We start from the raw sequence: 11,515 nt of genomic DNA on the forward strand, positions 1-11,515 counted from the left end.
ATGCAGGAAGACAGTGGTGGTAAATGCACATCTGGATGAAACAAAATTAATAAACTGTTTTAAAAGGAAGCACTTGGATATATGCATTCCAATCCATGTTATATGCTGCACTTATAATGCAGGCTGGTCTAGCACTGATATAGAGAAACAGTCCTAACACCCCAGGGTGCTTTATATGGGCTGCCAGGTGTCCTGTAATATTAATTCCCTCTCATCTACACGAGGACTGTGCCGGAGACCCTTCCATCCGCTCAGGGCAGCGGCATCCCGGTCCTTCCTCGCCATGCTGACAATGGCGATTAGAAACCCTCCACCCCACAGAAGACACCACTCTGGACGGATCGTGTTGCAAGCAACTATTTTATTGGAATATGTATAAGCGTAATAAAAAATTCTGTTCATTTCATTGTTTGACAGGAATGTAAAATACAATTAGCTTGGCGTTCAGCTGAAAATTTCAATTATTAAAATAAACCTATAAAACACATAAAAGATTCAACCTGAGCAGAAGGAGACACATAATTCAATATCTGATCACCGGGACGAACTGGCCGATAGCCGCGGTCTGTGCGGAGCCTACATCGCATCCCGCTCCGTGGGCACTTTTTTGGCACACTGTATTACGTAACAATAATAATATTTGGTGGCCCGGCTCAGGGATGTACTGGCGGTACAGTGGCCCGGCTCAGGGATGTACTGGCGGAACAGTGGCCCGGCTCAGGGATGTACTGGCGGAACAGTGGCCCGGCTCAGGGATGTACTGGCGGAACAGTGGCCCGGCTCAGGGATGTACTGGCGGAACAGTGGCCCGGCTCAGGGATGTACTGGCGGAACAGTGGCCCGGCTCAGGGATGTACTGGCGGAACAGTGGCCCGGCTCAGGGATGTACTGGCGGAACAGTGGCCCGGCTCAGGGATGTACTGGCGGAACAGTCACTCTTACCTTTTTGTTACATTTCAGAAAACTCTAGAACTTTTATTTCTATTACATGGTAACAAAGGCAGCAGAATCACGTCCACCCTACAGAACACGCTGGAATATATCAGCCACAGTTCAGAGTAAGATGAGTGATGTCACAAGTGGGAGGAGCCAGTTTGTGGCGTACATATACTGGGAAATATAGGTTTGTAAAATACTTTGGAAATGACAACATAAAACCAATCCTACTACAAATGACACTGTCAATCCTTTAATTATAGATCTTTAATAACTGGACAGGATGTTCCCTTCTCCCCGCTATACCAATATTTCTCCGCTAGGGACGGTTATGAGTTTGTACCACGTTCTGTATAATGCACAGGCACAAGACACTTCCACCGGACTCACGGGAGATTATTACCATTATATAAATCCATGCGCCAGACGTTATTCATGGGGTGAGGACGACACAAATTACATTCAGCCGTCGCCCTCTAAAGGACACAAAATTATAACCAGAATAAAAACGCCTCCATACATCCAGTGTTCACCCTCTGTACTTCCCACATGCACTACGTGAAAGTCTATTAGATGCCAAATCCTAAAACTCATCCATTAAAATCTATTCCCACCAGATAGCCTGATAAGCCAATGATCTGTCACCTAGACACACTGAGGGCAGCCATTCTGAGAGCTGAACTAATATTGTGCCTCATGCCTTAGTGATGCCGCTAGTACCTTATGATTTGATAGCTCAATAATTTCTCTTCAGCCCACAAAATGGCCGCCGCCACCGCTCTCTGCAGGTGACAGGAACGATTTAAGCCAAAATACCTATATACTACACATGTAAAAGTCCCCACACCTTATCAGAAATTGAAATATTTACTATTGCATTGATATAAAAGCTCTTTATTACCAACCATTTATGGGAAGAAGAAAGTCTGCTCCCGGGTGACAGACAACAGAAAATCTCTGCAGAAACACTAATGTATCTCTAACATCTTCACTTATAAACCTTTTACACATATATTTAGTGAATGTTACCTGTAGCGTTTGTACTTTACATTTAATGAGGTTTTATTCATGAATATGTACCACAACAGGTGCAGTAATCCTTTTCCACCACCAGGGGTCTACAAATAACCGAGCTAGCAGCAATTTATACTCTATCCCAAACAAACAGGCGGCAGCAGCAGCAGCACAGAGCAACTTACTCTTACAGTTCTGAAAAATTAACCTCTTAAATAAAATATAGCTTTATCTATCCACGCGCTTTATATACATATATATTGAGAACGCCCATCAATAGTTAAACAGTAGAAATGGCTACGCGACAGCAGAGTTAATTTGCATACATTGTACGGCGAAGAGGGATGTAAAACACAATCTAATTGGGAGACGTTATCGGCGTCATTTACTAACACGCTGCAAATGTAAAGATGTGCAGCAATTAATTCTAATTGGTCTGGTGCGAGAAAGGCAGCAACACCATTGTGTGAGGGATGTGGGTTACTGCACTAGCAGATTCACCTGACGCGTTTAGTCTCCTGGCGATCGTACAGTCACATGGGGGCTAATTATGATCATCTGAAGTATTGTACAAGCTTTGGGTCTAGTGATGAACATTGTGTGCAGGAAACCAGCCTGTCTCACAATCCGATCATTGCGTAAGCACCAGAGGTTACAGTATTCATCATTACAGAATACACATGGAATGGTTTATGCTGTATCCTAATATCTTAGAATACTAATTATTTGGGGATAGGTTGTAGCGGATGACCCCAAATGATAAAGTCCTCTTCTAAGGGTTAAAATTCTCTGACATTTCCCTATATAATACACCCTTTATATCCCAAAAGTGCAAGAACGGCTGTAGGAAACTCAAACAGTGACCAGGGGACAAAATGACCTTATACTATACACTATTAGCCGGCTGGAAGACTTGAAAGCTATTAAGGTAATAAGGTGATAATGTGTTTTCTGTTAATGTGCTTTACACTGTACACTAAATTAAGCAGAGAGAACTAAATGGTTCTCAGAGACACTGAGCAGATCTCTCTACATGGAAAGTGCACGCGTTTCACCAGAGATAGGCAATCTACTGTTCTCCTGCAGCTGTGGAACTACAAATCCCAGCCAGCCATTGTCCTGTCCCTCGCAGGAGAGTCAGCTACTGCCTATGGCTACGACACGCGGTGCGGTCTCTGACAACTCGCTTGCCTCATGGTCACTCATTACGATAACACAGTCAGTGTGACATTCCCCCTCTGGCGCTTTAAAATGGCGACGGCCTCTTCGTGCGTGACGCCCTCCAGGCTCTCGTTGTTCACCGCTAATATCTGGTCTCCACGCTTCAATCTCCCATCCACTGCGGCGGCTCCCTGGGTGAAAAAACAAAACAAAATAATAATACTCAGCCGCTGTTCTGCTTCTCTAAATGAGATGTTATTTCTTCCAATAACCGGCAGTCTCAGGAGAGCCTCGTCCGCCATGTTCAGCGAGCTGCCTACATGAGCACGTGGCCTATACTCTAACCCGGATTATTAAATCACAGCGCCCTGGGGCCCACGACGGCATGTTTTATGGAGCGAGTGGGGGGGGGGGGGAGAATGTCCTGCGATGTAATAACCGTGTAGAACACGCAGGGATCTCTTGTAACGCACGTATTGTGGGGATTTAGGCAGCTGTTAACGATGGGTTTTACAGACAGACTGTAATAAGTGGAAACATTTGCAGAATGTGCTGCGGAGGAGCGGCCATTGTTCCGCTGTACTAGAAACAAAGGATTTGTGAATGAGCAGATGGAAGCAATCAGTCGGAGCTACACGCATGGGATATCCGCACAAACTAATTCATACCGTATGGCAGAATGTAAAGCAATTGTTTTATTATAGCTAGCCTTTGTCTCTGGGACAGAATGCACTTGTATTACTGTGTAACAGCCAGCAGAGGGCGCTACTACAAATAAATGAATGAATGAATGGTTAACTCCTGTGTGCAGAGAACGTGGTGAGTACGTCGCACTGAACGGAGGAAGGACAGAAACATTTATTCCCACATTCTGCTCTGCATCAGCACCGCACTAGTAGCATTAAATGCATCCCAATGTCTTACCCTCAATAACAATATATCTCCATAGTACCCATGTAGTTACTATCCCAGCGGTCAGAATACCGACGCCGGGATGCCGACCGCTGAGAATGCCGACAGCTGCACCAAGGCTATTCCCACTTATGTGTGTCCACGACAGCCATAGAGTAGGGAATAGAACCTGTGGGGAGCGCAGCAAGCCCCCCCCCCCCCCCCCGCCTGCGGCATTCTGGCAGCCAGGTTTCCTGGGTCGGTATTCTGATATCCAGGATCCCGACTGCCGGGATTCCATACCCAACCCATATAAACAGCGCTACTGTTCGCTGAGCCAGGATTTCTGTATCCCATAACCTAAGTGTCACTTCTGGAAGAGCTGCCCCCATCGCAGGCTGATAGACCTACACACATCTGTGATGTGAGCTATGCTTATTGGCTGGCAAAAACACGTTTTGCCAACTTGGACCTGAGGAGTTCCCCTTCCTCCCCAGACATGTGATACGTGAGGGCAGGGAGACTGACGTGAGGCGGGCAAGAAGGGGATGACGTGGGCAGGGCAGTAGAGAACCTGGCTGGACCCAGGTACTTTTCAGGGGGTGTGGCCTAATCACAGGGGGTGTGAGTGCTGCTGCAGTAGCTCCGTGGTCGCGATTTTGCTTTTGCGGAGACTGAGACACTGCTGTCTCCGTCTCACAAATAAACATTTGGCTCGTCAATGGGGGTTTCCAGGTACTCGGACCCCCCCCCCCCCCCCCACACACATGCGCTACTGACATCCCACGTTTCTGTGCCGCTACCAGGGTAATAGACGCACACAACGTGGTGTGTGTGTGGGGGGGGGGGGGGATGTAATAAAGTATAACTGTGGTTGTGGTTATCAGTGACTGGGGCACTATACAAGTCATATACGGCACTGATATTAGATACAGGTAGAAAATGGAGACAGAAATTTGCAGCAACACTTTACCTTAGAAAATATTGTCTTTACGTAAATTGGAAGGTCTCCATGAGGGCTCCCATACCCCCCGACTATGCTAAACCCGAGCCCATCCGCACCCTTCTCCAGATGGATGAGCTTCGGGACAGGGGACCTGCAACACAAAAACAGTTAGTGATATAAACCTGTGGCAGAATTTCAGGCAACATGTGCACAGGTGAGGTCACTGGCTCCTAGTGAAGTGATTGGCTGCATGCTTGTCTATATTAGTTCCGTTCACCAATAGAAAAGACCTCTAATAGTGGAGTCCCAGTGGCTCTATCTAGTACATCAGTAAGTACGCGGGGCACCAAGAGTGCCTACGCATAATTACCCGAACGCCACTGTATCGGAAATTGGTGCTTTTATACTATAACTGTAAAAAAAAAAATCAATGACTATCCCAAAAATTATATTAAGGTTAATTAATACTGTATTTATGTAAGGAGTATAAGATAATATATAAAGAGTCAAAAAACAGCACCACCCTATGGTGGTGGCTGAGTTATCACAAAACCACAGAAAAAAAAAAAAAAAGATGCAGGGGCACTAAAGCAAACATCACTCTTCAATTGAATTAAATATTACTATATCAAATAAGAGGTTGTTGGCATACATCTGGCCAAAGTTATGGGCTTACCCACCAACGTCCAGATCACCTCATTGGTTAAGACCCTAACATTCTAGGAGTTCACGTTAGGGCACCCCAAACCAGTCCAGCCAAAACCTTCCCAGGGCATCACACAAATGTACAGATAGCAGTGAAGTGTTACATAGTATTAGGTGAGTGATAGCAGCTGTTAGGAGTGTAGTAATGTTTGCAGAGTGCACCTGCATCTCTTTCCCATGAGATGACCTGGACATTGGTGGGTAAGCCCAGAACTTTGTCCAAATTTATGCTAACAACCTCTTATAGGATATTTAATTGTAATATTTATTTCAACTGTCAGTAGTAATGTTTGCATAGTGCATCTGTTTTTCTATGTGTAGCACTATAAGTCTCACCAAGGTAGCACCTCTCATTACAAGCAGCAAGGGTGTGCAGTCTAAAGCGACTCTCCATATTAATCATGAAACATGGCAGAATACGAGTATATGTGCATGGTGCAACTGGTTCCACTGTACAATCGGCAGCTTATTCTACTCATTTTGCAGAAAATTGCCCCCCACATTTACAGAGTGTCAGGTGTACTCACTCCCCCTCCTCTTGCTGGTGATCGGAGCTGACGTTCTGACTCAGAGACATGCTCTCCAGCTGGCTGGCGATCGCACTAATATTCGTATCTGCTACAACCTAGAACACAAAACACACGGAGAGCTAGATGGCGCAACACTGAAATCACATTTATCTCTGCACAGCAGCCTCGCGAGTTACATCAATACAACAAACAACTCCCTACCGGGCTCTTATCCGATGTGCAGTGGAGCTACCGGTGCAAATGGACTGATCAGCAATCCACACAGGACACATTGGCCGTACGGTGGGGCTGACGCACTGCACAACTCCTCTGGTTAACTTATGTTATTATACACCATAGCGGAAGATTGAGGATAGGTGTCCCTAACATTCCGAGGTGCCTCGCTGTTACGGTTAAATGGCTGAGATTCCACACCCTCCCCAGACACACTGTGCATCAGTCCTGATTCCACTATAATAATCATAGATATTTATTGTATTAACAGTCAGCATATTCCCTTGTGCTTTACAATTGGGAACAAAACCGTAATAAAAGCAGACTGGGTAATGACAGAGAGGGCAGAGGGCCCTGCTTGCAAGGTTAGAATGCTGACATAAGGTCCCTGGTGGTCTAACAGTGGCTTATCTTCTCCAAACGGGTCCAGCAGCTCCAGCGATGTCTTCATGGCCCTAGTGGTTATGCGAGTGTGACTTCCAGCAGCAGTTCCAGTGAGTATTCTCCCCATCCCTACCCCTCCCTCTAGTGCCTAACCCTAACCTCTTCCCCCCAGTAGCCTAACCCTGCTACAACTGCAGCCTAACCCTAACCCTGCTACACCCACAGCCTAACCCTGCCACACCAGCAGCCTAAACATAACCCTGCTACATCTGCAGCCTAATCCTGCTACACCTGCAGCCTAACCCTAACCCTGCTACACCGGCAGCCTAACCCTGCTACACCCGCTGTCTATCCCCAACCCTGCTACCCCTGCAGCCTAACCCTAACCCTGCTACACCCGCTGTCTAACCAGAACCCTGCTACACCTGCAGCCTAACCCTAATCCTGCTACACCGGCAGCCTAACCATAACCCTGCTACACCCGCTGTCTATCCCCAACCCTGCTACACCTGCAGCCTAACCCTAACCCTGCTACAGCCGCTGTCTAACCCCAACCCTGCAACACCTGCAGCCTAACCCTAACCCTGCTACACCCGCTGTCTAACCCCAACCCTGCTACACCTGCAGCCTAACCCTAACCCTGCTACACCCGCTGTCTAACCACAACCCTGCTACACCTGCAGCCTAACCCTAATCCTGCTACACCGGCAGCCTAACCCTAACCCTGCTACACCCGCTGTCTAACCCCAACCCTGCTACACCTGCAGCCTAAACTTAACCCTGCTACACCTGCAGCCTAACCCTAACCCTGCTACACCGGCAGCCTAACCCTGCTACACCGGCAGCCTAACCCTAACCCTGCTACACCTGCGGCCTAACCCTAACCCTGCTGCTACACCTGCGGCCTAACCCCAACCCTGCTACACCGGCAGCCTAACCCTAACCCTGCTACACCCGCAGCCTAACCCTGCCACTCCAGCAGCCTAAACATAACCCTGCTACATCTGCAGCCTAATCCTGCTACACCTGCAGCCTAACCCTAACCCTGGTACACCGGCAGCCTAACCCTAACCCTGCTACACCCGCTGTCTATCCCCAACCCTGCTACACCTGCAGCCTAACCCTAACCCTGCTATACCCCCTGTCTAACCACAACCCTGCTACACCTGCAGCCTAACCCTAATCTGCTACACCGGCAGCCTAACCCTAACCCTGCTACACCCGCTGTCTAACCCCAACCCTGCTACACCTGCAGCCTAACCCTGCTACACCCGCTGTGTAACCCTAACCCTGCTACACCCGCTGTCTAACCCCAACCCTGCTACACCTGCAGCCTAACCCTAACCCTGCTACACCCGCTGTCTAACCCTAACCTTGCTACACCCGCTGTCTAACCCTAACCCTGCTACACCCGCTGTCTAACCCCAACCCTGCCATACCCGCATCCTAATCCTAACCATGCCATCCCACAGCCTAACCCTGCTACACCCGAAGCCTAACCCTAGCCCTGCTATACCCGCTGTCTAATCCCAACCCTGCTACACCGGCAGCCTAAACCTAACCCTGCTATACCTGCAGCCTAAACCTGCTACACCCGCTGTCTTTCCCCAACACTGCTACACCGTCAGCCTAACTCTACTACACCTGCTGTCAAACCCTAACCCTGCTACACCGGCAGCCTGCCCTGCTACACCTACTATCTAACCCTAACCCTGCTACACCCACAGCCTAACCCTAACCCTGCTAAACCTGCTGTCTAACCCCAACCCTGCTACACCCTCAGCCTAACTCTGCTACACCTGCTGTCTAATCCCAACCCTGCCACCCCACAGCCTAACCCTACTCCACCAGCAGCAGCTTAACCCTGCCCTCCCGCAGCCAAACCCTATTGTTGACATTCTGACAATGTTGACATATCAGAGGCCTCACTTCATGCGCCTAATACTGTGATTACAGATGTACCTTCTGATATATGTACACACAACATGCACACATTACAGGTACAGTGCAGCACACACAATACACAACATTTTCATACGCACAGACGATGTGCCAGCCAATCAGATTAGTCACACTGCTGCCCTACACAGTCATTCTTACTTCATGCAGAGGACTTTAACCACGTGCCTGGTGTGGTCACATCAGATGCCACCACACCAGGCTGGGCTTTCCCTGACATGGTCACATCAGATGCCACCACACCAGGCTGGGCTTTCCCTGACATGGTCACATCAGATGCCACCACACCAGGCTGGGCTTTCCCTGACATGGTCACATCAGATGCCACCACACCAGGCTGGGCTTTCCCTGACATGGTCACATCAGATGCCACCACACCAGGCTGGGCTTTCCCTGACATGGTCACATCAGATGCCACCACACCAGGCTGGGCTTTCCCTGACATGGTCACATCAGATGCCACCACACCAGGCTGGGCTTTCCCTGACATGTTCACATCAGATGCCACCACACCAGGCTGGGCTTTCCCTGACATGGTCACATCAGATGCCACCACACCAGGCTGGGCTTTCCCTGACATGGTCACATCAGATGCCACCACACCAGGCTGGGCTTTCCCTGACATGGTCACATCAGATGCCACCACACCAGGCTGGGCTTTCCCTGACATGTTCACATCAGATGCCACCACACCAGGCTGGGCTTTCCCTGACATGGTCACATCAGATGCCACCACACCAGGCTGGGCTTTCCCTGACATGGTCACATCAGATGCCACCACACCAGGCTGGGCTTTCCCAGACATGGTCACATCAGATGCCACCACACCAGGCTGGGCTTTCCCTGACATGTTCACATCAGATGCCACCACACCAGGCTGGGCTTTCCCTGACATGGTCACATCAGATGCCACCACACCAGGCTGGGCTTTCCCTGACATGGTCACATCAGATGCCACCACACCAGGCTGGGCTTTCCCTGACATGGTCACATCTGATGCCACCACACCAGGCTGGGCTTTCCCTGACATGGTCACATCAGATGCCACCACACCAGGCTGGGCTTTCCCTGACATGGTCACATCTGATGCCACCACACCAGGCTGGGCTTTCCCTGACATGGTCACATCAGATGCCACCACACCAGGCTGGGCTTTCCCTGACATGGTCACATCTGATGCCACCACACCAGGCTGGGCTTTCCCTGACATGGTCACATCAGATGCCACCACACCAGGCTGGGCTTTCCCTGACATGGTCACATCTGATGCCACCAGTTATATATATATAACTGCACCTAGTGTGTGTGTGTGTGTGTGTGTGTGTGTGTGTGTGTGTGTGTGTGTGTGTGTGTGTGTGTGAATATATAGACGATTGTATGCTTCTTGCTATCTGATTACTGCATATTAAAGTTAATAGTTAGGACTTAAATAAAATAGCATGCGAGAATCGCACCGTGTGTGGGCACCATTAGACTGGTTTTCTTTTTCCAAAAATGTCCCCCAAATTGTCAATTTGACTTTTCATGATCACATTATGTAAATATTGTCTGTTTTAACTTGATTTAGCATTTTTGTTTGAAAATTTATATTGAATTAGGTTCAAACAGTTATTATTTGCCTAATTTAAAAAAATATATAGTTTAGGGTAAATTTTGGGATTTAATATTAGCCAGTTAAGTGGTTAACACAATTACCCGCACCGACTGCGGGTGTAAAAGTATAGCCGGGGGGGGGGCTACCTAATCAGCTCCGATAATCCACCGCGTGCCGCAGCTAATCTGGGATTTTGTTTCACCTGCCTCCTAAGCCAATAGGTCACTGACTGTGGACAGAAGTTGTGGATTTTCGCAGAGCACAAACAGGACGGAATCTTACAACGCGTCTCCATGGTGCTGCAATTTCCTACTGAACTAATCGAATGCACTGATGTGAATGTTGGTTCAGCCTGCACTCTGCCACCGGCACATTTCATGCTTTCATAATGAAGTCACCATTCATTTTACATCAGAGTAACCTGTATTATGTGTTACGAAGTTTCCTCAGGTAACACAAAGTCTAGAAAATGTAGCTCAATCGCATATTACAATCAATTATAAACCGATTATAAAATGCAGCCTAAATGTTTGTAGTCCCCTTTATTTGTACAATCCGCTTTGTTCTGACCACCTACACATCACTGGCACCAAATCAGCTATGTAACATTACAGTAACTAAAAAGTAGGGGGTAAATTTACTAAGATGGGGAGTTCTATTTAAGATGAGATGTTGCAACCGAACAGATTCAAGGTATTATCTTCTACAAGAATAGAACTCCCATCTTAGTAAATGTACCCCTATGAGCCTATGAACAAAGGGAAACTTCTACAAAGTGCTGCGGATGGAGAGGACGGAAAGACACAGAGGGGAACCTCTGACTTGGTATCCGTTCACATGGTCGACCATGTTATGGTCGACAGTCATTAGGTCGACCACTATTGGTCGACATTGACATGGTCGACATGGACACATGGTCGACACACGAAAATGGTCGACACATGAAAAGGTCGACATGAGTTTTTTAACTTTTTTTTCTTTTGGGGATCTTTTCCATACTTTACGATCCACATGGACTACGATTGGAACGGTAAAGTGTGCCGAGCGAAGCGGTAGCGGAGCGAAGGCACCATGCGAGGGGACGCGGTGCACTAATTGGGGTTCCCAGTCACTTTACGCAAAAAACGACACCAAAAAAAGTTAAAAAACTCATGTCGACCTTTTCATATGTCGACCATGTCC

The 11,515-nt window shown here is 48.1% G+C and overlaps 1 protein-coding gene across 7 annotated transcripts in view; it reads right to left on the reverse strand.

Annotated features, from left to right (window-relative positions):
• Nucleotides 1–341: 341 nt before the first annotated feature.
• The window catches only part of PATJ (PATJ crumbs cell polarity complex component), a 446,647-nt gene continuing 435,473 nt past the window's right edge, over nt 342–11,515 (reverse strand). For all 7 annotated transcript variants that reach the window (XM_063939224.1, XM_063939227.1, XM_063939228.1 and 4 more), the window contains 3 exons: nt 6,181–6,278; nt 4,976–5,099; nt 342–3,302 (listed from right to left, as the gene is read on the reverse strand). In XM_063939224.1, the coding sequence (XP_063795294.1) occupies nt 3,156–3,302; nt 4,976–5,099; nt 6,181–6,278 (369 nt within the window). In that variant the 3' untranslated portion in view covers nt 342–3,155. The remainder of the gene's footprint in view (nt 3,303–4,975; nt 5,100–6,180; nt 6,279–11,515) is intronic.

This window comes from Pseudophryne corroboree, chromosome 9, assembly GCF_028390025.1.
Source record: "Pseudophryne corroboree isolate aPseCor3 chromosome 9, aPseCor3.hap2, whole genome shotgun sequence".
NCBI classification, from domain to species: domain Eukaryota; kingdom Metazoa; phylum Chordata; class Amphibia; order Anura; family Myobatrachidae; genus Pseudophryne; species Pseudophryne corroboree.